At 46.9% G+C, this 24911-nt stretch overlaps 2 protein-coding genes across 2 annotated transcripts in view; both read left to right on the top strand.

Moving 5' to 3' along the window:
* DCP1B (decapping mRNA 1B) overlaps window positions 1-172 on the top strand; it is a 54630-nt gene extending 54458 nt beyond the window's left edge. The window contains exon 10 of the transcript XR_011048193.1: window positions 129-172. The gene's annotated coding sequence lies outside the window, so the exon portion shown is untranslated. The remainder of the gene's footprint in view (window positions 1-128) is intronic.
* Window positions 173-11187: 11015 nt separating this feature from the next.
* The window catches only part of CACNA2D4 (calcium voltage-gated channel auxiliary subunit alpha2delta 4), a 131784-nt gene continuing 118060 nt past the window's right edge, over window positions 11188-24911 (top strand). The window contains exons 1-3 of the mRNA XM_068401022.1: window positions 11188-11294; window positions 16705-16786; window positions 23697-23813. Of these exons, the coding sequence (XP_068257123.1) occupies window positions 11188-11294; window positions 16705-16786; window positions 23697-23813 (306 nt within the window). The remainder of the gene's footprint in view (window positions 11295-16704; window positions 16787-23696; window positions 23814-24911) is intronic.

Below are 24911 nucleotides of genomic sequence, written 5' to 3'. Positions count from 1 at the left end.
GCATGTTGTGTAGGCGGGGAAAACTGGAGGAAGCAAGGAAGAGACAGAGGCAACAGCAGCAGCCTAGCGACGAAAAATGAGTCCTGACAAACGCTGGATTTCTGATGTTATATTTTTTCCCTTTGCAGGCACTCTATGACCCAGCAGGAATCCCTTCCCCTCTCCCTTCCTCTGCAGCATCCCGCGGGCTAGGATGTGACAGCCTGGTGTGCCCTGTGCCTAGCGTAGGCCAGACGAATGAACAAAGCCAGCAGGAATGAACTGAATAGCGACAGTGTTTTCATATGCAATTCCTGTATTGATCAAAAAATAAATTACTGTTGCTCCAAAATGTGCTCTCTCCAGCTGTGTAATAGAGACCACGCTAAAGAGGCCAGTCAGCGCAGGTTTCCCATTATCCTTCCTGTCCCATTAGCGTCTGCTCTTCCCTCAGCTCTTTGCTCCAAGTCTCTGATGTGATTTGTGATGTGCTGCTGACAAAGCTGCTGTTGCGCTTCCTCCTTAGAAATGTTTTTCTTCTGCCAGATGACTGCAGCAGCTTAATGGGAGTCTTAAAGGTTTTTTGATGGTCTGTCCAGCGGTGGGCAATCGCTACTGACATTTCAGAAAAGACCAGAATTAACAAGAAGTCCATTTTCAGGGGGAGAGGAAAAGGAAAAACCTCCCTTGTGTTAACGACTTCCCCACAAATGCGAGTTTGCCAGAATAGGTTGGACTATTGAGCTAGCAAGGTCTGTTTCTGTCCCATCCTTTGCCGCCCCAGTCTCCATGCTTTAGAGAAAGCCCACGGCCCAGCATAGCGCTGCTCAGCAATGCCGAAAACCACCGTGGATGATAAAATATCTTCCTGACTCCTGAACGCAGCAACATCTCACCTTGTCTACAAAGAGCCCCTGTAGAGAGGTTGAGCTCACTGTCCGCTCTCAAGCACATTATCTGCATTTGTTTCTACACCTTATTGGCCCTCAGCTGCCATATGCACAACTTGCAGTTTTCTAGTGCTAATAACAATTTTCTACTTGGTTAACATGTGCAGGACCGTAGTAAATCCAGCTAATTGGCGTTCTCTGCCAAAAAGCAGGAAAAGGGCTCCACAGCCATTCTAGCCTGTCAGCTTTCCTAGCCCTCCTAAGGAATCAATCCTAAGGAGTTTCAACCTCCTCTGCTTCTGTCTTATTCCATATTAGATGTGTTAGGTTATTTTTTTTTTTTTTTTTTGTCTCTTAGCCTGGGTATGACCAGCAGCATGCAGTATGTGAAAGCATGCTGGCCTCCCCCCCAGCATTTTGGGAGAAATGTGAAAGCAGTGAGCTCCTTTCTTTCCTGATCACCCTCAGCAGATGTTCGTGTCAGTGAGATGAGAAAGAACAACAGTCTGCCCTTGGCTGCAGGAGACCATCCTTGGAGGGAAGGCTTTGGACATGAATAACCTTTGCATTTGCTGTTTCTGCCTGGGTGGACGAGGAGACAGCAGCTGTTGGTAGATGTGAAGCCAGACATCAGCACACAGGAAAAAGCTTCAGCAGAGCTCTGGAAAACCTCTAGAAGACAAGTGAGAGCTTATGGCCCTTTAAAGATGGCACAAAGCTGATGAGAAATTGAGGACTTGCAATAGCCACAGCACAGTTTGTTAAGTTCTGGGCACTGTTTACATCTCCAGGGTGTGACAAGGAGTGCTGCATCTCTGGCCTTGTGCACCAGCCTGCTGCGGCCAGTCTCCAGAATTCACCTCCTAAGTGAGCTGGTTCTTGCAGGGTGGAGGTGCAAGTTCAGTACGGGGAATTTGCTGGAAGAGGAGAGCAGGTGGAGCGTCCTGGCAGAGATGGCTGGCCTGCTGCCTCGGTGATGGGAGAGTGGATAAAAGCTGCATAACAGTGTATACTGTCAAACCCAGCTGTTGTGTTTGGTTGTTGTTTTCCCTCCAGCACTGGGCTCCACAAGGGTGGGTGACACTCAGCAGCTGGTAGAGTCTTATATAGCTGGAAAGTGCAGTGGGGAACTTGAATATGACCTGCCTGATATAATAATTTGAAATACGTACACCACATGCCGAAAAGGCAGGTCCCTGTGCACCACAGGGTACCACTGCTGCTGGGACACAGCCACGGCTGCTCATCTGAGAGCGCTTTTGTCCCAGCCTGCAATGGAAACGTCACCTACCTCTGCCCAGGGCTCTTCTGAGACACACCACTGACAGCATGGCAGGTCCCGTGTGCTGGCAGAGGCTGCCGTCCCTCTCCCTCCCAGTTAGGTGCAGCTGTCATGTACCCTGCGAGAGCCACCATGGGGACCTGCCCCTTCAAGCCAGCGTTTGCCAGAGCTCCCAGGCCAGCATTGCCAGAGCAGCTCTGCTGACTCCATCCATCACGGTCTCTCAGATGTGGTCTTCATTTCTTGCAATGTAGTGCTTTGAAAATGGACAAAGACATCGCAGTCTTAAGTGTTCAGAGCAGAAGTGCTCCACCAGAACTACCAGCACACAAGCTGTAACACCCATTTCACCGCTGCCTGCTGTGACATTTTGGCCCTGACACAGACATAAAGTAGCTTAGTGGCTGTCAGAGTGTGAGACTGTACATTAGAGTACAAGAAGAGCCAGGTAATGCTTTTTTTTTCTAGGGGTTTTATAGGCCTGGTGAGCAGAGTAGATCCAGGTTTAAACTGCAGCTAAAAAAGGGAATCACTCCAAACTGAGAACACCAATTAACTCCAGCATCGCTTGAATGAATTAAACTATGGTCAGAGCTGCAGCAAGCAACCATTGCTAATGAGATTTCAGTGCCGCTCTGCCTACTTTATGCACATCAGATTTCCTGCGAAGGAATCCCTTGGGGCACAGCTGTTTGGCTTCTGCCTGAAACTTCAGGAGCCTCTGGCTCAGAAAGATGTTAACTTCAACCTCAACGCTGCGCTAACCAGAAGGCAGGCAGTTGGAGTGCTTCTTTAGCAAATGGCAGATGATTTTAGACAGACACCATGACTTGGAATTCAAATTTTCTTTTTTTGCAACATATGCATGCATTATTTATTTATCTATAGCTCTGGTAATCCTAAATTCCACTTTTTGTCATGGACAGTGAATGCAGTTCTTTTAATTTTATTTCAAGCATGCTGCAGACTGCTCTGTCCCCGACCCAAGCAAATGGTTTGCCAAGCTGTCTCTCCACTGACTGACTCTCCCATGTGCTGCCCAGATGCTGACAACAGCAGGAGGAAGCAGAATAAGTGAGGCTGCTAGAAACTGATTTTTTTCAGACTTACACTTTACACGCTGTTACACCTTCCAGCAGTAAGAGAGAAATTATTTGCTCTCATACCATATGTGCCCAGACCAGGCCTCACGAGCCACTCTTTCCTGGGAGACTGACGTTCTCCTCAGCTGGCTCCCATGTCAGGAGGAGGTGGCTGCAACCTGGAGAGACCTCACCCACCGCAGGGTGCTCCTGTCTCTATCATCCCATGCTGATGGTTAAAAACATGAACAAAAACTGCTAGCGAAAAATGCACTGGTTTGCTTCCTCAGCTAGATTGTGCTCCTTGAAGGAAATCAAAGGCGGCGTTTAATGATCCTTCTGGGCACAACATGATTTGTATCTTCATCCTTTTGGGGCAGGCTCACAGCACGAAAACCTCTGGGGTGGAGGGGAAATCTCTTTGAAAGCCGCTTGCTGAGTGAGACGCTGTCAGATGTTGAAGGGAGGAAGAGTGAGCGTGTGTTATGAAAGTTGGCAGGTGACTGAGCTAATTAGGGACTCAGAGGCAATTCAGGGTGACGAGAAGTGACTGGAATCATAACCAGAGGTTAAAAGGAGACAGTGCCAGCGCTGCCGTGCTCAGATGGGCTGAAGACCGTTCCGAGACAGCCCGTTGAGCAGCCGTAGGTCAGGGAAACATCTTTCACACTCGCTGCAGAGTAATTGCGGAGCAAAACGCAAGCTGCGGCAAAATGGTGTTAATCTGATGTGGAAAGCCTTGCGGACCCTTCCCCCACCCTTTTCTCTTCTTCAAAACTGTCAGGGTATTTTTAATAACAATTGATGGTTGCCTAAATCACAAAACATGTTTTCATTAATATTCATGAAAGAATGGACTGTTTTTATCTACACCTACATCAATGTGTGGTAAAATGTATCCAAAGCCCAGCTTTTATCTTTAATCACACTGAAACTGATCGCCTCTGATTTTTGTGGAGAAAAAAATAGTCCTGTTTTCAAAGGAGAAAAGCATGAAATGTTATAATTTGTGACCTAGAATTTTGGTAAAGCTGCTCCCTTTTGTGAAATCAAAAGCAATGAAAAAATAATCAAACTTTTAAAGATTTTTAATTGAGTTCTGAATATTCCAGCAATTCTGATAAGCAGTTCTACAACAGCTCTTGCATGGACACTCAGTACAAGCAGGAAAACAAAAAAAATTAACAGGAAACCTTCGAAAGATTTAAAAAAAAAAGATTTAAAAAGTCTTTCTGCCTAGACATTGCCCTTTATTTATGCCACGGTAGTGTGCAGCAGCCTCCCCAGGGATCAGGCACAACTGCTGTATATATTGTGCAAACCCACAGCCGCAGAGCCCGTGGCCCACAGACGCTATGCTGGGGATAGTCAGCTCATCTGTATTGATGCCATTTTTCCTGACAGGCAGATGGTTTACGCGCAGATCACTACAGAGAGGTCTGCAAGAGTGCTGCAGCCCAGCTCCCCTGCCTCCCTGACCGACCACGATTGCCAGGGAACAGGGCTCAATCCAACCCCTGGACCACTGACAATGTGATCCAAATAAACCAGGGGAGGGGAGGGAAGCCAAGCGGTTTGCTGCTTTGCCCCTGTAGATCGCTTGCCAAACGAGAAGATGGTCCTCGGCCCCAGAGGCTATGCTGTCTCCCTTTGCAAGAGCACAGAGAATTAGAGAGCATCTTTTATGTCCAAAACACCCTACAGCCGTTACGTAATAAATCCTCGCCAGGATTTCAGCGAATAGGTGAGGCAGTAATGTCAGAGCACAAAGGCAAGTAGCTCATCTCTGCACCCTCCACATCTGCTGACCCTGACAGGGGAACACACGGGAGGAGGGACCCTCCTTCTTTCTAGCACAGCCAGGCTGGAACAACTCTAATTTGGCCCAAATACCTCTGTCCTGATAACCTTGCAACATCCTGAATCCGTATTAACACACTGAGTAGGGAGAATGAGGTGTTTGTAGCATGTCCTCTGAGTAGGGTCATTGCATTATGCGTTTAATGTGAAGGATTTGGCAACATAAATGATGTTGCTAGATGCGCATGGAGTCAAGTGTCTTTTCGGTTGTGCAGATTAGCAGAATAAGTGGCATCGTTTATTTAGTCACTTGATGCACCACAATTCCTGGGACTCCCCACAAAGCAAAGCCTCCTCCCTTGAAAAAGCTGTTCCAGTGCAGTCATTTTATCACGAAAGGCTTTAATCTCTTTTAAAATGGGGTTTCCCTTCCTCCTAATCAAGTTCCTTCAGGTCATGCAGACTTGAAACAGAAAAGATTAAGTTTAACCCTTTGGTAGCGGAAGATAAAGATAAAGCTGACTTTCACTCTGGGTGCTTTTGTGACAGCACCCAGGAAAGCTGCAGTCTGCTCACAGTTCTCCCCAAACTGAGCATCTGCTTTCACTTACTTTTCCTTTTTCTTTATTCTTTCTTCTTTTTCTTGCCTTGCCTTCAGAGATGGTGGGAAGATGCTTCAGTGCTCCCCGTTTCCTGTGCCCTCTGCTCTCCCTTGGTGTCCTCCTCTGTGCCCTAAATTTCCTCTGCTGCTCAGAACACTGTGCTTGATGAGGGTTTAAAATGCTGCTAGCAAAAAAAAAAACACCAAAAAAACCTCATGTCATCCTGGAGTATTTAAACAAGTCTAAATTTAGAGCAGAGCTGTGGAAAAAAATAAAAAGGAAAAAAGACAAAGTAACCAGCCGAAGGCATTAATTAATATGGCACCCATGTGGCTGCTTCTGTAAACAACGGGGAAAGCATGATGAATGGATCTGCAGGCAAATATTTACAGAGCACCCGGGTGGAATGTGGGTTCTCGAAGGACATGTTTGGTCCGAGTCATCCTGCTGATGTCTGATGATGCTCTGCAGGTCAGATACTAATCCATTATTCACTGCTTCCGAGGCAACATGAAATGAAGCAAGTCAGTCAATACCTGCCTACGTGTCAATCGGTGTACCTGTATATTCCCTCTGTGTTACGCTAGGGGTGAATGTGTCCTGCTCTACAGAGATCCTAGTGAGGTATCAGGTATCCAGGTATTAGCTGCATTCCCATGGTAAACAGGCTTTTGTGTGCCTCCTCCATGGAGTCACATCAGGGTTTCCTTGTGACCACTGGCACTCATCAGCCTGGTCTCCGATGGCAGAAGAACCCTTCCACACACAGCTTCAGACTGTATCAAGCATTTCCCCTGCACCCAGATGGTGTTAAAAAGCAATTAATTTAACCCAAAACACACCTGTGAGTGAGGGAGGTATCATTTTCCCACAGTGGCTGCGGTGAGAAAGGGGCAGTCAGAGAGGCTGTGCTCACCCAGCACCACCCACCCAGCACTGCACATCTTTCAGGTCTCACCAACCCAGACTTCCCTGGTCCCAGGCACATTGCCAGCCACGCAGCCAACCCAGTCCTAGACCAAACAGTAAGATCCACCAGCATCTCCCTGTTGCATTGTAGCTTCCTGGAACTCAGCTGGGATTGCACCAGCCCTGATGCAACCAAACCAGGAGGGAGGGCAGCGCTCAGCTGCGGGGACACCTCCCCAGCTCCCAACCCAGGGCCTGCCTGCAGCATCAGCACTCATGCAGAAGCAAGCCTGCAGCCCTCTTCCCCACCCCTGCTCAGCTATTAAATCCACACCTCTGCAAACTCGGCTTGCGAATGCTAACCCTCCGCAGCACTGAAACCTGATCAGAAGAGATTTGCATGACCAGCCAGCAAAACCACGTCTAAAAGTGCTTTTCCATCGCTGTCTCTGGCAAGGGCCCTCTCCTCCTGGCAGCGGCTGGGACAGGGAGATCAGATTCTCTAGTGTTGGCAAAACACCGTAGGACTCCTTTCCAAACCGCCCCGAGGAACAGTTAAACCTACTCAGGCAGGCCAAAGACATCGTCCTCACATCTCCCAAATGGGACACAAGCTCAAACACCATTGAGAGAGCAGTTTCACAGAGAGATGTTTGACCAGGGTAAAAAGGAGCTTTTGTACCCAGATATTTATCTAAGGAGCCCTGCCATGAGATAACAAGAGGCACAAGATTATGATCTCAGATAAGTGCATCTGCTGTGAACAAGATCACATAGTTTATTCCCATCATGCCTTAAGTTATTCAAAATCAAAGCAAATGATTCTTATTAAATGATTATGTCCCAGATGTTTTAAGTTCAGGATCATGACGGAGCAAAGACTTGCTCTGAGGTGGTGGCAGACACACAGCAAGATCCCAGTGTCTCCAGAATGAAAAACAAGTCAGTGCTGATCTCCTGCAACCTCTTCCCCAGTCCTCATACCTACAGTGCAAAAAAGGACCCTGATGCTCACTCCATGTGGGCCCTAAGACACTGCTCCAGAGTACCCAGAAAATAGGAGGGAGCACCCTGCTTTACTGCATGGGCCAACTGTGACATCAGTACCAGGGGTGCCATGGGGGAAGAAGTGTCTCTGGTGACCAGCTGCAGCCCGACAAACCTCCTGGCAACAGGAGTAGCACCACAATGAGCTTGATGCCTGAGGAGGCTGAGACACTGTCCCATCTGCTCTTCATCTCCACGAAGCTGCGTACTCTTCTCTTTGCTGTGTTCAAGGTTGTTGCCATGTCTCCGGTTCCAGCTGACTTTCTAACAAAGAGAAACTTGGCTGCTACAAAATGTGCCTTGTTGACCGGTACTGCATGGAGAGAAGTTGCCTCAAGAGGTTGTGCCATGCCCGGCACATCTTTCTAATCAGCTTTTCCCAATGCTCAATGTAGAGTTCCCCTTTCTTCATTTTGCCCTATTCTCATATTTATCCTGCTGTAAGACTACATGTTAGGCTGCTCAGGCATTTCCAGGTCAGGGTCACCACATGAATGCATTAAACAAATGAGGATTTCTACTGTCTTTAATAAACTCTCCTCATACACTGCTTACACCAGTGTTTTGATTATATTTGTTCTTTGGCTGGTCTTGACATTTGACAGTATCTTCTCATAACACAATAATCCAAACTGAACTCAGGTTCTAGTCAAACCAGAAATGGATAGAGCTGGTAAATCTTCCCCCGCCTGTGAATACAGCACAAAATCACACTGGCATTTTTTTTATTGCCCCATAGTTTTGCAAATTTAGCTCTAATTTGCTGTACTCACCCCATATCTCTTGCAGCCTTAAATTCTCACTCCTCATTATGTATTTTCTTTCATTCTTATAGGATTTGTTTTCTTTTACCCCAGCCAGACCCTGCCATCGTTTATCTCCTCCCCATGCTCCAACTGTGCTCGCACACTGTGGTGGATGAGGTCTCCAGAAGTAACTGGACGCAGGCTAATCCCGTTAAGGGCCCTCTAGTCACCTGGGGTTTTTCAGTTTTCTGTGCTATTGTCATTTCATCTTCAAATCCCACTCCCTTGCAAAGTTAGATCATTAAGGGGTTTAGTGAGATATATCCAGTAAATGAGATAAATCCAAATAAAGGGATTTGGATCTCCCAGTTCAGTGTGTTGCTGTGTCTCATTGCCTTTTCTATCAGAGTTTCAGGGTTTTCCAAACACACCCAGACAAGGGCTCTTGCCAGAACCCATCTGGATTAAACTGGGTCCCAGCTGCAAATAGCACATAGTGACTGGAAGGGTTAGTGAAAAGATCCTGCAAAAATCACTCACAATAACTCTTTGCTTATGGCTCCTTGCAAAGTGGAGAGAAAGTGATATCTAAAATGTGAATTCTCCTGCCCTCAGATCTCATTTCAGATTTTTTTCAGAACATGAATTTTTATCATCTCTTCCCTGAAGTATCCAGACAGGAAAGCCTGCCACCCTGGATGCTACCCCTCGTTTTTAATCCTGGTAAACACGGAGAAATGAGACCTTGATGGTCAGTCTTCCCATCCCCTCTAAAAGTAGTCTTCTGCTCTTTTCAGGCTGCAGAGGAAGGAGGAGGCAGAAGAAGCCCAGCCCCATGGTCCCCAGTCCCAGCAGCGTGCAGCCAGTGTCAGGGGAAGGGCAATCAGCTCCTTCTGTTCCCATGGGCAACACACTGCACCCCTTCTCTGCAACGAGCATTTCTGGGAGGAAGACATTTGTCTGTACTGTCCTCACCTCCAGATTCCCCCTCCAGATTCCCCCTGGGGCCATCCGGGTCTGTATGTACCCCTTTCCAGGGCAAGACCCCCATAGCACATTTTGGCCTTTTGACAAAAGCATGACTAAGATCCAGATCTGCTTTGCCTGTTGCCTTCATCTACTGACCATGGCATTCACTGTACAGCCATGTGGTACATTGAAGGCACTGTCTCTGTAGAGTGTTTGTGTGTGTAGAAATGGATTTTTTTGTAGATTTTAAGGTCAGAAAGAACCATTTCAATCTTCCTGTGTAACCCTTTGCACAGACTTAAGAATATCATCTGGAAATTTCTGCCCTTCAGGCCCACAACCTCTGCCTCAGTCTGGAGTAAAGATTGTAATAAATGATGAAACCATCCTATTCTGACGTGAGTTATTTGTGTAATTACTTAATTGCTCACCCCGGACTTTCAGCCTCTTCATCATACTATTTAACCTCTACTCCACGTTTCACAGTTTTATTCCCTTCTCTGTATTTCCTCTGCCGCTTCTATTACCCCACTTAATGTGTGGCACCAATGCTGCACTCAGTAGCACGTCTATAATACGTGCCTTAGTTTTACTTCAGTGTTTCGACAGCCAGTTTTCCCCTCCACATCCTTACGAGAAACCTAACATCTATCGTGGCTTTGTGTTTTATATTAAATAAACCATTTGTAAACATGCAAAAGATGATTGGAAGATACTCTAATGAATGGGTTAATCCATAGCCATAGAGTCAAGCTGTTCAACAGGTCACTCTAGTCATTTATAATCTTTCCACTGTCATATCTATAGTTATTTATAATTCATACTTCTTGTGACGATAATGAGCTTATACAGCATGCCCCTCATCCGAGTGTGCAGTTTGCTACTTGCTGCTATTCATCAAGTTCAGCTGTCGGGCTCCTTTGATTCATTGGTCTCCAGACACAGATGAGGGGATGGCAATCTCAACTGAATGTTGCCCCAACGGAGAGGTTCGACTATTAATAAATAATCGCTCACATTAGGAGGTGATCAGTTAACTGGCAGAGTCCTTTTTTTTCATGCCGGTTTTGCTTCCCACTGCTTATTTTCCCTCCTCTCCTCTCGCCTGTGTGTGGTCCTCAGACATGACTTGGAGGACAAGCACCTACCTCAGCAGTACCTGTGCTGGATGCTGCCAAGGCGCTGGCTCTGCCAGGCCCTGTTGGTCCTGTGCAAACCTCGGCACCAAGCAGCAGCACGGCACGAACCTGCCGGTGCCTGCAGGAGCCCACCACGTACCCCACGCTCCTGGTCCCAACCCTGGGTCCCCAGCGGGGAAGAGATGGTACCAGGGTGACCTGCCAGCATCCTGCAGTGCAACAGGGAGGCCCGACAGACAGAGATCAAAGGTCGGGGTTTTTTTCAGGGCTGCGGATGCGACCCCTTTAAAGCAGGCACAGCCTGACCTCTGGCTGGAGAAGCTGAGACCCGTCTTCAGGAATCAGAGTAATCCTGGGTGATTTTATCCCACTCCACTTCCCTAAATCTGTGGCTGCTTCTGCTCAGTGAGGGGATTAAAGGGCTGGCAGGGGATTACGTAGCCACTGCAGCTCCCGGCACGGCTGCTCCTCAGGGCACAGAGACACACTGCACCCGTGGGTGCCTGCTGACGAGGGTCCCCAAGCAGGTTTTTGGCTGCCCACCCTGTGCCAGAGACCCCTGACGGTGCCCAGCAGCAGGAGCTACGTCCCCGGGGCAGAGGCAGCCGGGGTCACCCCGGGGCTCGGCCCCGCAACAGCAGGGCACCCAGCCCGGCAGCATGGCAGGGGCCGCGGGGGACCCCCCCCGGGGCAGCAGGAAGGGTGGGGAGCCCCCGTATCCCACCGGCCAGTCTCCTTGCTGATGGTTGGTGCATGGAGGATGGGGCCCTGGGCTGTCCCGTGGATGATGCTCTGGCTGTTCTGCCTCCTGCCCTCTGCCAGGGCCCAGACGAAGATCCCGCTGGAGACGTAAGTGTTTCCCTCTCTCTGGTGTGGGGGTTTTCTGGCGTGGAGTGGGTGATGCCGCGGGCATGGGCAGGCGGGTGGGAGTGCCTCCCCAATGGTGGCAGCCGTTGCGGGTGCAGGCTCCTCTGGTGGGGCTCATCGCTGCGAAGGGGGTGGCGTTTCCTTGTGGCGGTGGCTGTGGCTCCTCGGAGAGGACACAGGCACAGGGGCCACAAATTCAGTTCCCAGGTCTAGCAAAGATGCAATGCCTCATTTTCTCCATTCATCAAGCAGGGCAATGATACTCATCTGCTCTAGTTAAGCACTTTGACATCTATTAATGCTCTGCTTAATGCACTGGCTAGCAGAACGCAAAACCAGTTTAAATACACGTTCATAAGACCCCACCACTGATGCAACTTGTGGAGATTCAGCCATGGAGACATGTCAGCGGCCCCAGTTTAGCAGCTCCCCAGTTTAGCAGAGAAGTTCCAGCAGATGCTGCTGGTTTGCAGCCTGCTAAGGACACCCTGGGGACACATAGCACTGGTCAGGATCTGGCTGTGGGAGGCATACACACCGGGTGTTTGAGCAAAGATGCATCTCTTCAACACATGCAAGATCCAGATCGTGCAGTGCCAGGTTTGCAGCTCCAAAGCTCGGATCCCTTGCGCTAGTCTGGTACGCTTATGGCTGAAAAAGGCCTTTGTGCGCACATACAGAGCTTGGGTAATACACACACACGTGTTTATTCATGTGTGTGGATGTCAGGGGATGTTAGTGGGGAGAGGTTAAACAGAGGAAAGAGGCCACTGCACCTTTTCTTTCTTGTTCCTGCACCATCTTACTACAAAGGCTGTAATAGCCCTTCCCAAAGATCTGGAGCAGACAAATGAAAAGCTGAGCTGCAATATAAAGTGTGAATAGCCACATTGTGTACATGCACTGCATTTGGGTCCTGGTGCTAGTGCACATGCAGGGAATTTTGATGCACCTTTTTAGATGTGGATTTGCAGGGCACACACGCCCGCATACATGCTGGTGTGCACGAGCAGCTCCTCTGGCACGGTTGCTGCTGGAAAACCCCCCGCCAGCAGTGCAGCCCTCCCAGGCAGTCCCCCAGGAGGCTAACAGCCCTCAGCAAACCCCATTTATAAAAACCTCACCTTGTAAAGCTGATTTCGACAAGTTAAATCCTTTGAGTATTAAAAATGGCAGCACCATGATCGGTAAAAGTTGTTGTGGGGCAGCTTCTCTGGAGCTGGGATAGGTCTGTCTGAGCAGGACAGCAGGTTGGTCTGGAGAGAAGACAACTCTGCCATTGAGTTTCAGGAGGAGATATGGCCATTAAATCAACCAAAGTCAGCTTGAGCCCTTTCCTGAGATTGAGAAAATGTTTTGTATTCAAAAATCAATAAGGGTCCATAAGACCCTTGCAGATGTGCTCACCAATACAGCCCATGTGATTACCAAGCGTTGCATTGAATTTATCCAGAGGGGTCTCAGGAAACTTTGTCACCGACTTTATTCTTGGCTGCACTATCAAGCCCTTCCTCAGCAAAGTGGTTCTGATTTGGGTTTCACAGAAGGGACATAGAGGTTATACAGAAAAAAATCCAACCTCTGATAATTTCAAGCCACATAAAATAAAAATCGACTTTCCATGTCCAGGGTAAATACTGCACGGAAATACCTTTAGGCCTTGACATCTGTGGCATTAAGAAGACAGACTGTCCTTTCTGCTGTTTTCACCACTGAATACAAGCACAGACATCACAGGCAGGCAATGTCTGACCAAACCCTTTTCTGATGTGTTTCGTTATAGTGTGATAGCCCTTTGCTACTGAGAAAAGAGTTAAGTCACTTTGCACAGTTTGGAACTTATTAATGTACAAGAATAAACAACAGAAAAAGACCTTTTCTCCCCTGTACTGAAACCAGACCAACAGCTGACTTAATCCCTTGTGTTCCAAATCAGCTCATGAATTTAACTAAAGCGCAAAAGTTGCCCTGTTCAAATGAAACTTCAGTAGAACACTTTGGCCAGAGGACCAAAGGGAGTAAATCAGCAGAAAATAGACCTGCTCCATAGATTACACAGGGGCATTTTGGGGACACAAAACCAGAGGCTTTTAAACACCAGCTGGGTTCAATCACAGTTAAGTGACACAAGGCTAAGTTGGCCTGTGCTGCTCCCCAAGTTGTGCCTGGCTTTGCAGCACTGTGCTCAGTTCATCGCCAACTTATTCACATCTTTGCAAAGCTCACTCAGCTTTAACCCCAGCGGTGCAAAAATCTGCTCAGCCAATTGCTAGCAGTGCTTCTGGGGTGCAGGTTCAGCACAGAAACCATCTCCTCTTTCCTGCTGGACACTGCTCTGCTCATAAGCTGGCCATGGCATGGGCAGGAGTGCTTGCAGCTGTGAGGATGGTGAGGATTTGGGGCTGGCTGCTCAGCCTTTGCTTCTTGGGGTTCCAGAAACGTCAGGAAATGTTGGCGGGAGAGGTGAAGATCAACCTGGTATGGCCTCTTTAGGCTGTCCCTACTGCCTCTATACATCTGCTCCTGAGTTTGTGGAGCCAGCAGCCTTAGATGAAATTTCTCTGCAACCTGATGAATTTTAGGCTGACCTTTTCTCTCAGTTGTTTATGAAAAAAATAAAGAAACCTATTTAAATTCAGCAGGCTGCCCTTAATTTCCCAGTACTCTAAGGTCACTCCCTTCCCTGGCAAATAACTGTATTTTGAATATGTAAATACCAGCGTATTTCTGCCTCTGCACTTGCCTCCTTTTCAGCTTCCATGAAATGCCACCATATATTTTTAATTAGCCAGTCTTCAGCCCTGTCATGCAAGGCTGCAGGACCTTTGTGCCTTCTCATTCCTCTGTGCCCCCTAACTTTCCAGCCAGCCCTGAAAAGCTGCCAGTCTCTGTCCCTCTCTCTGCTCCCCCCCACCTTTGCGCCTCCTTCCTCCTCTTTTCCTCCTCACGCCCTTTGCCTTTCCCAAGGCGAGTGGGTTTTGCAGCATGGTGCCTGGCAAAGCTGCTTCAAGATCAGCATAAATATCAGCCCCCAAGCTGGAGCAGTGGCTCAGAAGTGGCTGTGGGGCTGCTGCCTCGGGCGGGCAGGGTGACCCCTCCCCAGCTGAGTGTCCGACACCTCCAGCACCTGCATAGAAAGAGTGAAATTACACAAATCCCAACCTTTTTATCCTCGAGTTCTGCTGTTACTAGAAGTTTCAAGGTTCGTATATTTAGGCTCCTTTTGCCACATCCTCAAAGGCTATTTTGAGCTTCCCTTTTCCTGTTTTTATGAAAGTGAAGAATCTCAACTCATGGTGGACTTCTGGACTCCACAAATGAGCAGTTCCACTAGCAGCAGGTCTGGGTCTTCTATGAAACTGTGTCTGTGGCTGGCTTCTCTGCTGACTGATCATTGCTAAGCTCATATTGTGGACCTCTTACCTCAATAATAGCATCTTTCTGCTGAAACTGCCCAACCACACCCACTAGTCAGAAATTAATATCACAGACTCTTCAGCCCTGCTGGGTTGAAAAACAATGAGGGCTGGGAGGAATAGGGGCACACGCACAGCCATAGTCACAACACAAACCAGAAAGACCAGGATCACGTGCACCTCTTTTCTTTGGCGGGAGAGGGGGGGGGAATGTAGTAAAAATAAACTTCCCTGCTAAAATTACTATCCCAAACTTCACATTTATGTTTTTTCCTTCTACAGTAAAAGGTGAGGACACTGGAGAATATTAATTAATATCAGCACAAAACTTCTCATACATAAAAGTTATAAAACCAGCAGCAGCAAATGGGCATCGAGTTAAGGGCTGATTCAGAGATCCTCACACTTCAGGGAATGCGTTAGTCACTACAACAAACAGGAAAACATCCCATGGGGTTCCTGTTTCTGGTTTCCTCTTTTATTCTAGGCTTGCTAGCATAGCTCTGATATGGGGTAATAAATCCTGGCCTCCTAGCAAATATCATGTTCTTTTTTTCTCTAAGAATGAAATGAAGAGATAAAAGCTCTAGCTGTCAAAATAAGATATAGAGCACAATGTCAAAAAAAAAAAAGGAAAAAATAGAAGAAGCCTTGTTCTTATTGACTTCAGCTGGTGCTGGATCACACTCAGTGGTTAGAAATTAATGCCTCATTGCCAATTAAGGAGTGATTAAAAAGGGCACCCACTCTAATTATACTCCTTTTATAGGCAGCGGGGAGAGGTGCAATTCAGAGCAGAAGCCTTAGGTATGCTCCAAATCATTCCCTATAGCTGTCTATCTGTCTCTGTTTGTAAGAGGGGAGCCTAAACAGTCTCACCTAGGCTGAAAGTTAGCTGTTGTGATTATTCCATTATTGTTGCACTGGCTTTACTCCAGAGCTCATCTCTATGTTGGTGTATTAGACTGCCCTGAAAGTGGTGCAGTGCACTGAGAAATCAGGCCCTGAGGTTAAAGTCTGCTTAGGACTGGAAGAAATCTACTGGAAGGCATAGGTAAGACTCTGCACCCCATAAATAAGTAGTGTATTCTGGTAAGTGGGGAAAGCCATTTTTTCCATTAAATAAATCTCTCCTAAATGAATCCTTGTTGAAGGAACTGCATGTAGGTGGAACTGCCTAATGTGAATCATGTAACAGATTTCTGATGAAGTGCTCTGTCAATTATGAGAGCCATCTATTTTGGTTTGGATGGCTCAGTGTTCAGGATGCTCTTCAACATCCTTATGTTCTCCATGTGGTATTGCTATCATCAGTTATTTACAGGATGACACAAATGCAAGCGGTGTTTTACAATGATGAGGTGCACAATCTACTCTGGCATTATCAAGCTGTAGTATCTCCACTGAGAGCAGTGAATTCTTCTGGCTTGTTAGTCTCTGCCCCGTGCAGCTCTGGGAACTGAATCCAAGGGGTGAATCTTAACAACTTCTTTGAGGTCTGACAGATATTTATCTTTAGCAGTCTTGATATTAGGTGTCTAGCCCTTCACCCCAGGCTCTGTCTGCAATCTCTGAAGACAAATAGGTGACTGCAGAGCTATTTATTTCACTTTACTATCAATAGAGGAAACAAGATGATATGTTAGACCAAATGTACAGCTTTCACACCTCTAAAGTTAGGTGAGGCACATTCCACTCTGAGTCAAAACGTAGTGACCAAGACAAGCAGAACTCAGTGTTCTCAGAACTGACTGATGTCCTGGGCAGAATGTCCAAAAGCAGCACTTGCCTCCTGCCTTACTGCTTGTCTGGCTAGCAGTCTGGTGCAAAGGCATTGTCACTGTAGTGGCTTAGAAAAATATGGGGGTGGGGGGGTGTTCATACTCAGGAAGATGGAGTTTTCCCTGTCTGAAGAAGTAAGCAGCCCTGCTGATTTTGAATTATTAACACTGATTTTCATTTTTCCCTATTTTTAGGGTGAAGTCTTGGGCAGATGCCTTTGGTGGGGAGTTGTACTCCATCGTGACCAAGTATTCAGGCTCTCTCCTGTTGCAGAAGGTAGGCAAAGGCTGTGAGTGTTCCCTTGGCTTCACATCATCTCCCCATGTAGCCCTCCAAGGTTTCCCCCTGGGGTGGAAGAAAGCAAAACACACAAGTCTCCAGCTAACATTCAAAACTATGCAGGTTCATATCCATAAGCACAGGGTGATGCCCTGTGGCCATTCTTCGTGAACTGGAGAGGGGGTTCCATCTAATGCCTTTCCTGCTTTCATTAGCCATGGCCAAACGCCATGTAAATTGTCCCATTTTTTTTAAAAATACTTTTAACAGTACTCCTCATGTTTCCCCTCTGATCATTTCATGCCTTTCCATACTGATCCTTCACTCCTCCCTTCCTAAGTCACTCTATCATATCAGTCACTCTGCTTCTGCTCATCACTCACCTGCTCATCATCACCCCATCATCCCCTCCTGCAGCTCTCCAGCTGGCACTCTTGTTTATTTCTGCTTCCTCATCTGTATTCCTCCAGTCACTCATCAATTCTTTTAATTATGCCTTTAAAACCCTGCTTTGGACAGAGTGCCTGAGGCAGAGGCCCTGGGAGACGTGATCTTTGAGAGGTGCAAAGCTCTGCCTCCCTACCCTGCCTGGAACACCTGGCTTGGTCACCAAATAACAGGCATCACTTGCTACCAGCATTAAAGGCACCAGGGGCTTTAAGTAAATGTTCCCATTTGCAGCTGTAGAGAACTTGCCCTGTTACCTTTGATTCCTGAAGTCAGGGGTGAATGGCTGCTTCTCTTTCAGGCTTTGTGAACACCGTAGTGCGGCAGCAGGGCTGTATGGACCAGCACCTCCCAAGTGCTGCTCAGGGGACCTGGTGGCTGCTGAGTACATCTAAAGGGATGCAGTCTGCTCTCCACCTCATGTGGCTGTCCAGTTCCTTTACTCTTTCTCTGATTCTTCTCTTCAACACAAGCCATACATTGCCTTTTAGGACTTTTAGGTGTCTGATTTCTGTCTTCTGTCTAGTAATAACACCCACATCCCCCTGCAAGAAGGGATCTGGATATCATTTCACTTGCCTTGCCCTCAGCTTCCCTGTCCCCACAGTGCTGCTTTCTGTCTGGAGGAAGGTACCATCTCCTGCAGCATCAGGTTTGCTAGGTTTGGCCATGAAAGGCCTTCAGCATCCATCACAAAGGTTTATACTGATCATCAGCTCTTCTTAGGAGGAATGTGCCACCATGCAATAAAAAATTGACAGCACTGGCATAGATACTTCATGCCCTAATTATGAGGCAGCTGTGGTGTGATATCAATGCAGGCAAGAGTTCGGCTTTTAGCAGTTTTGATGATGCTTCTGCATTGCCTGTTCTTCTGTGGGGTCCCCAAGTGGTAGTGCCAGAGGCAAAGTGACATGCTACAGCATCTCTGGTGGGTGCTGGAGCTCCAGCGGGCAAGAGATACAGATATGGGTTATTTGATAGTCAGGTATCTGTGTCTGATCCTGTATAGGTATTTGCTGTCCAACAGAAAGTCTGCAGATACCAGCTTCCTCTGGGAGATGCTAAGGGTGTCACCTTATTGTGTGAAGAAATACTGCAGCCATTATGTCTTCTCCTTACTGCTTCAACACAGTCAACTTGTGCTGTTTCTGTGGCTACTTCTACTATCAGATCAAGGGGGTACACGTTTCTTGAAGCCCAAAAATCAGTGGGACTAAGCAGAACAGGGCTTAGCTTGAAAATACCAGCGTCACATAAGTTAACAGTGGAGGCCAAGGATGACAGATGTGGCACTGAGGTGGGTATCAAGACAGCTGTGCTGTCTTGGCCCTCTGGAGATATTGCACCAGGTCATTTCACCTCCCTCTGTCCACACTATGTTTTGACTCAGGATCTTGATCTCTTTGGGGTAGGGGTTATATGAGACATGTAGATGCTACTATAGCACCACTAAAAATGACAGTCATGGCAACTAGATCTTGAACAAAAATTCACAACTCTCTCAGTTTTTGGGGTAATGCACTGGAAGCAAAGAAAACTAACTTCTGATGAAAAAGAAGCCTGAATGTATCCAAATCCAAACTAGCATTCATGTCAAGGGGAGTCAAGGCAGAGCTGTATTTCCTTGGTGGTCTGACAGCCTTACAAAATAATAACACTCGCCTGCCACGGTCCATGGCCACGTGGTTTTGTTCTTGGAAAGGGGAAAGTGTTTGGTTTGCTCTTGCATGTGTTGGGGCCTGGACGCAGCACAAACTGTTCTTTGTACAGTCTCTGGGCACCACTGGGTGGGATGCATTGTCACTGGTGACTCAGAGGGAAAATGTCCTTCAGTGAGTTACTGTCACCACTTCCAGCAGAGGGTACAGATGAGCTTGATCCAGACTTGCTCTGTTAATACTGCCCAGCAGAGTCATCTCCTCAATGCATGTCCTGCCCTGCCCTAATTTTACTTAAGCAGTTTAAACAGCTCGGGTTTACCTTTCACCCCTCAAGTCCCACTCCTTGAGCTCTTTCATTTCCCTTTTTTTTGCTGGTACTAGGGAATGGTCCCAGGGACATCCCCTTATTTCCCTGGGACTAGGGAAATAGGAGAGGACCAGCCAGCACCCACTTCAGTCCTTCTCTCAGCTTCCATTTCTTTAGCAAGCACTGGGTCTACACCTTCTCACAAATCAGTGTCTCAAAGCAGGGACCATCCTGAAGGGGTCCCTCTGCATCCCTGATGCTTACAGTGATGCAGAACAGCTTCAGGAGGATGCAGACCTATCTCTTACTAATAGGCAACGATTTCATGCCCCATGAGATACATCTTGGCAGGCCCTGAATGGCTTTATGTAGATCACTGCACTGGTCCAGACTGTGGGCAAGTCAGGCCTGGGAAGCCAAATGTACCAAGTCTGGAAATCCAAACACATGTGGTCCCCAGCCACTCTTCTCTTTTTGGGCCATTACCTCTTTTTTGCATAAAATATTTCTCTGTGTGCATGAGTGTACGCAGACCAGCAGAAGGGCGGAGAGCACAATGTAGAGGCTCAGACAACTCTTCCCTCGGTGCTTAAGTCGACGGGCGTTTTGCCTTTGAGGAAATACAAACTGAGAGACAACAGCACCTTTCAAATTTTACTTCATGTCTCCCTTGTGGCTAATAGGCTTGAAGTAACTAGCTTATTGTTGCTTTGAGAGCTATGATTTTTCAGTTACTGTATGTGTTGCATATAAACCTCCTCTTTAATATTTAGCATAAATTTCCTTTTGCAGCTTTGAGTTTGTTTGGATTTCTTTGGGTTTTTTTGTTTTTCCCCCAGAAGAACCCTAATATGTTGCAAACCCTAACACTCAATTTCTTACAAGCTTTATTGCTCCCAGAGACCTGGTAAACCAGTAGACATCTCTTGAATCCACAATGGCAGGTTTTTACCCTGGATCAGATTGCTTTGAGAAAGCCCCTAGTCACTCTCTGTCCCAAGCAGTCAAGATATCATCAAATTAAACCTCACAGAGGTAGCAAAAGCTGAAGAGTGGTTTTGGTTGATGGCTGAAGCATTCACTGTATTCTCTTGACCATTATGCAGCAGCCGTTAAGATAAGCTTGCGCACTTGTCTGGCATATCAGCCTGGCTCGGAGAAGATGGATCTGTATTAAAATGCTGGCCGGGGTTTAGGACAGCCAAGGGCAATACAGCCAGAGCAAAGAGGCAATGTGAAAGGCTGAGTAAGGGGAGGACAGTAGCATCTCCCAGAGCCAAGGAACAGGAAGTTTGAACCTGTGGCTTCTTAGGTCTGTTTGCCACAGTCCCGCTGCTGCAGTTGCCCAGGTAGTGACCAAAGGCCTGGGGCCACCAATGGCAGCCATGCCAGGAGGTTACCACAGTGGTTCTGGGCTTCTCAGGGCTTGCTTCCAAGTGACAGAAACACCATCAGGTTCAGCAGACCCAAAACTTAATTTTTCTCCTACTATGTTCATGATGCGTTATAAGAGTTTGAGAATTATCTCCTGCTTCCTTCTGCAGCTGAGGTGCCGATTGCCTTCCCCTGTGGATAGGGCTGAGAAAGGACAGCAGGGCTTGGCTCCAACTGTGTAATTACTAGAAAGCACTACAAATAACTACATGGCAAAGAACAGACAAATTAAAGAAGTTCAGTCAAGACACTTTCCTGGATGAAGATGAAAGGAATGTCTTTCACACTCTTAATATAGTTTCACTAGCAGTGAGTAACTCAACACTGTGTACTTCAATGGGCAAATTTCATGGAGGTGGGAACAAGAAAATATATTTGGTGACATATCTCTGTTCACAGATAAAACTTAGGATACTGAATCCTGGATCTTCCACTTTAAAACATCCCCCTGTCACTGTGGAAGGAGAATCTTAATGAATTGTTCCTGCTGTTTTAAGGGAATACTAAGTACTAGTTGAATATGAAAAGATTTTCTGTTATATCAGAGGTAACTTTTTGGCCCCTTTTCAACATCAGATCTTTTCAGCCAGTTCTCCCAAGCCTGCAGCTGATTCCTGTTCTGTAAATCATAATGATTTGATAACCTGAACCCTAAACTCAGGTTGTGCAGGTTAATCTAGGTTGGCTACAAGCACCTGTGTTGGCATTTGCTGCGTACTTTGAGCCATGGTGTCTGGTAACAGCATTGAAATCACAGGTAGTACTCTGTTGCCCACCTTTAGGAACTCTTGCAGTGAATATTAATTAATAGCAGGAGATTTTCGTGGCAGAAATACAGATACAAAATGGTTTGCTGGATCATTTGTAGGAAAAAAGCTCAAAGGGGATCTGAGCTCAAACCTGGTCCATTCCTTGCAGCCAACTGAAACTTTGCAGAAAGTTTTTTGGTTGTGAGTTTGTTTTTTTTTGTCTTCCCAGCTCTGGCTAGTTGCCAGGGCTGAGATGTGCATACAGTATAAGCAGACTGCTCGTGATTACTTTTACCCTATTAATATCTACTTGTCAATGTGTCAAAAGCACATTAAAAATAATTGAGAGGTAAAGAGCCCCGTTCTTTTTAATGCAAGATATGACCCAAGGTAACCGATGGCAGGTCACTTTGTAAAGCGTATGCTTGCCTGTGCTGGTGTGGTCCCCCCCTTCGCTAGCTTTCCCAGGAGAGATTACCCTCCTCCCCCCGAGCAGGGCCTGATTAAAGCCTAGCATGGCAGAGATCACTTCCCTCCTGATGAAACCATGACATGGAGCTAAATGGGACAGGCACCAGCTGGGATGTGTGCTGTGGTCTTGTCAGCAGCCAGGGACCTCAATCAGGGGGTTGCTGTTGCACATCCCTCTTTCAGCAGCATGGGTATGCTAACCTTCTTACTCAACCTGACCTCCTCCTCCTCCCCCACCTGCCAGAGCTACCCAGCTGCAACAGAGGGGATGCGAGGCCTGGCATTTTTAATCCAGTAAAACCCTTGCTGTTAATCACACCAGACAGAGTGAGCAGCCTCCCCACCATGCCTGCTGCAGGCTGGATGCTGCTGCTATTTCTGTCTGACCTCCTCAACCTGCCCCATCCTCAAGGCATTTCTTACTCCACCTTCACTGTAGGAAACCACCTTCCTGGATGGTCAATGAGCTTCTTGAACAAAAGAAGCTCCACTTGTTCACCCTAAAGACATGCAAAGTCCTTCCCCTCTGACTTTCTTCTAATCCAAAAGTGCCACTAAAACCCCTGCTATCCCCTTACCCTTTTCACCACCTCATTTTGTACCAGCACAAGAAGTCCAGCCATGGCTGAGATTGCTGCTATGGTCCTAGTACAACATAAAAATAGAGGGGATGTGTATACAGTGCAGCGAGAAATGATAATGAGGGACCATGGAAATTCAATCGGTTGCCTTTGTGCTTCCACATTGCTGGGAAGATAAGGCTCTATCTTTTCTGAAATGGGTTAATTGTATTGTGTCCTTTTGCAGGTTTTTTTTACTCTTTCTTTCTGCCTATCTCCATTAGCTTTGGGATTTTTTGAAAAAGAGAAATAAAGGCCACTGTATCCAGTCTTGAAAGGGCAGATCTAGGGAGGCAGATTACGGTTACTCAGTTTGGGAGTACTCTCAGGTTTTTAACAACTAGATTGTATGAAACATGGTCAGAAGAAACTGGTTATCTTTAAAGCTGTCAGATCCAGATCCTCCTCATTACAGCATCTCTCCCAGTGGAGGCAGCACTAAGCAGCCATACTTAGTAATTCCTAGTTTCTGGGAATTGCCTCTGTGCTGCTCTTGACCCAAAGCATCCTCGTGCATGCTGAATAAGTAGCATCATAACTGTCTCACTGACCTTTCCTTGGCAGTCTCTCACCGAAGCACTGACCAGACCCTTCTTGCTGCAGACCTGACAAGTTACCCTACAGATATGACGGCACTGTGGGAGGACAGGCCATGCACTAGCATGACATCTCTCCCACTAGTGCTCCAGAGCACATATGACGTAGGAGGTGATGTAACGACAGTGTACAGCTCCATTCCCTTGCCCTTCCCTCTGCCTTAAGTAAATTTCAGGTGTGTGATGCACATAATGCTATTATGGATGTAAGCACAATGTGTATTTTAGGTTTCCAAAATTCAATCTTCTGCTTCTCTCTCTTATTTGTAAGCACTAATAGCTTCAGGTACATTGCTGGTTTTGGCCTTCTGCTTCTCTCTCTTATTTGTAGGCAACAATAGCATCAGGTACATTACTGTTTTCAACAGCCACAAGCTCACAATTGGATCAGTTGCTCTTACTTAGTCAAAATGCTTTGTGCTATGGCCAGTGATCTGCACACACCCAAATTATGGGGTGAAAAGGGAGGAAAGGCAAAGATGGGAGAAGATGGTAAATCAGACCAATTCTTTCAACACATCTTTCTTCACCAAAGACAATACCGAGCTAACAATAATAGATTCACCCCTCTCCTTATAAGCCTCCTGCTCAGCAGGATTTTCTGCTTTCCCTTGGGTAGAAGTACAAAGATGTGGAGCCAAGTCTGAAGATCAAAGAGGTGGACGGCTTGGAGCTGGTAAAGAAGTTCTCAGAGCAGATGGAAAGCATGCTCCGTAGGAAGGTTGAAGCCGTTGAGGTATGACCACGGGGCCTATGGGAAGGAAGTCCTCTCCTGTCAGCCCCAGAGCAGTAGACACAGGCCTCCTGCCTGTACCAGGAGTGTGTGGGCGCAGAGGTTGCATGAGGACTTCCTTGCCCAACCAAATGCTTGCTGGTGCAGCTGGCTGCTCACTCTGAGCTTTAAGTAGACACTGGTGGGAGGATGTGGGTGTTCAAACAAGGGAATGCTGGCTTCTTCCTCAGCCCAAAGGAGGAAATAAGATAAAAACAAAGTCTAGGAATAAATATGAGGGAACAAACACTCTTTTAGGAGACAAGAGCTGTTTAAAGAGAAAAAATCTCTTTAAACATGAAAATGCTTCATTTCTCTTCATGAAAATGAAGTTCATCCTTGCATAATGCACTCTGGCCATTGAAGACTAGTAGCTTGTTTCAGCTGTGTGTGTGGCTCAAGGGAAATTCCTGCAGCCCCTGAATACGAGCTGCAAGGAAGGTACTTGGATTTCCAGCTGTGTACACGGGGAAGCATGGAGGAGGTGGCAAGAGGTCTTTAGCTGTTGCCGTGTTGGAGATCAGAGCAGGTAATCATTATGGCCCCTCTTACTTCTTGCATCTAAGGATCTATCGTATTCCCTTATATTTACCCACTATGAAAAGCATATTTCTGTAGTCACAGAGCCTTGACTGTTTAAGGCGTCTAATGTGGAAAAGTAATCCAGAAACACATCATTTGAATCTCAAAGTGAAATGTGAGCATATTTAGACCCAGAGCTTTGGCCCATAACATTAAATTCATAGCCAGACTTTTCCAGCGTTTGGAGTGCCTTATCCTTTGTGAAGGAGAAAAAAGTAGTTTTGCTGAGACTGTCGCTGATTGTGGAACTCTGAAAACATGTACATGTTTAGCTGGATTCCTTCCCAGTCTGTACCAACTGAGAATTGGTGCCCTGAAGCATCATATTGGAGAATACTTGTTGATTATATTGCCTTCCATAAATGGTAAGAACTTATAAATGGCCACAGCATCGCTGAGCCCTTTATGAAATCAAGTCATGGTCTTTGTCTCAGTAACAATACCAGACTGAGACTCCCACAAGGCCTTTTCCTTTGATGA

This window comes from Nyctibius grandis, chromosome 5, assembly GCF_013368605.1.
Source record: "Nyctibius grandis isolate bNycGra1 chromosome 5, bNycGra1.pri, whole genome shotgun sequence".
Classification (NCBI taxonomy): Eukaryota; Metazoa; Chordata; class Aves; order Nyctibiiformes; family Nyctibiidae; genus Nyctibius; species Nyctibius grandis.
Note: the sequence above shows the minus strand (reverse complement) of the source record. Positions and strands in the feature narration are given on the sequence as shown.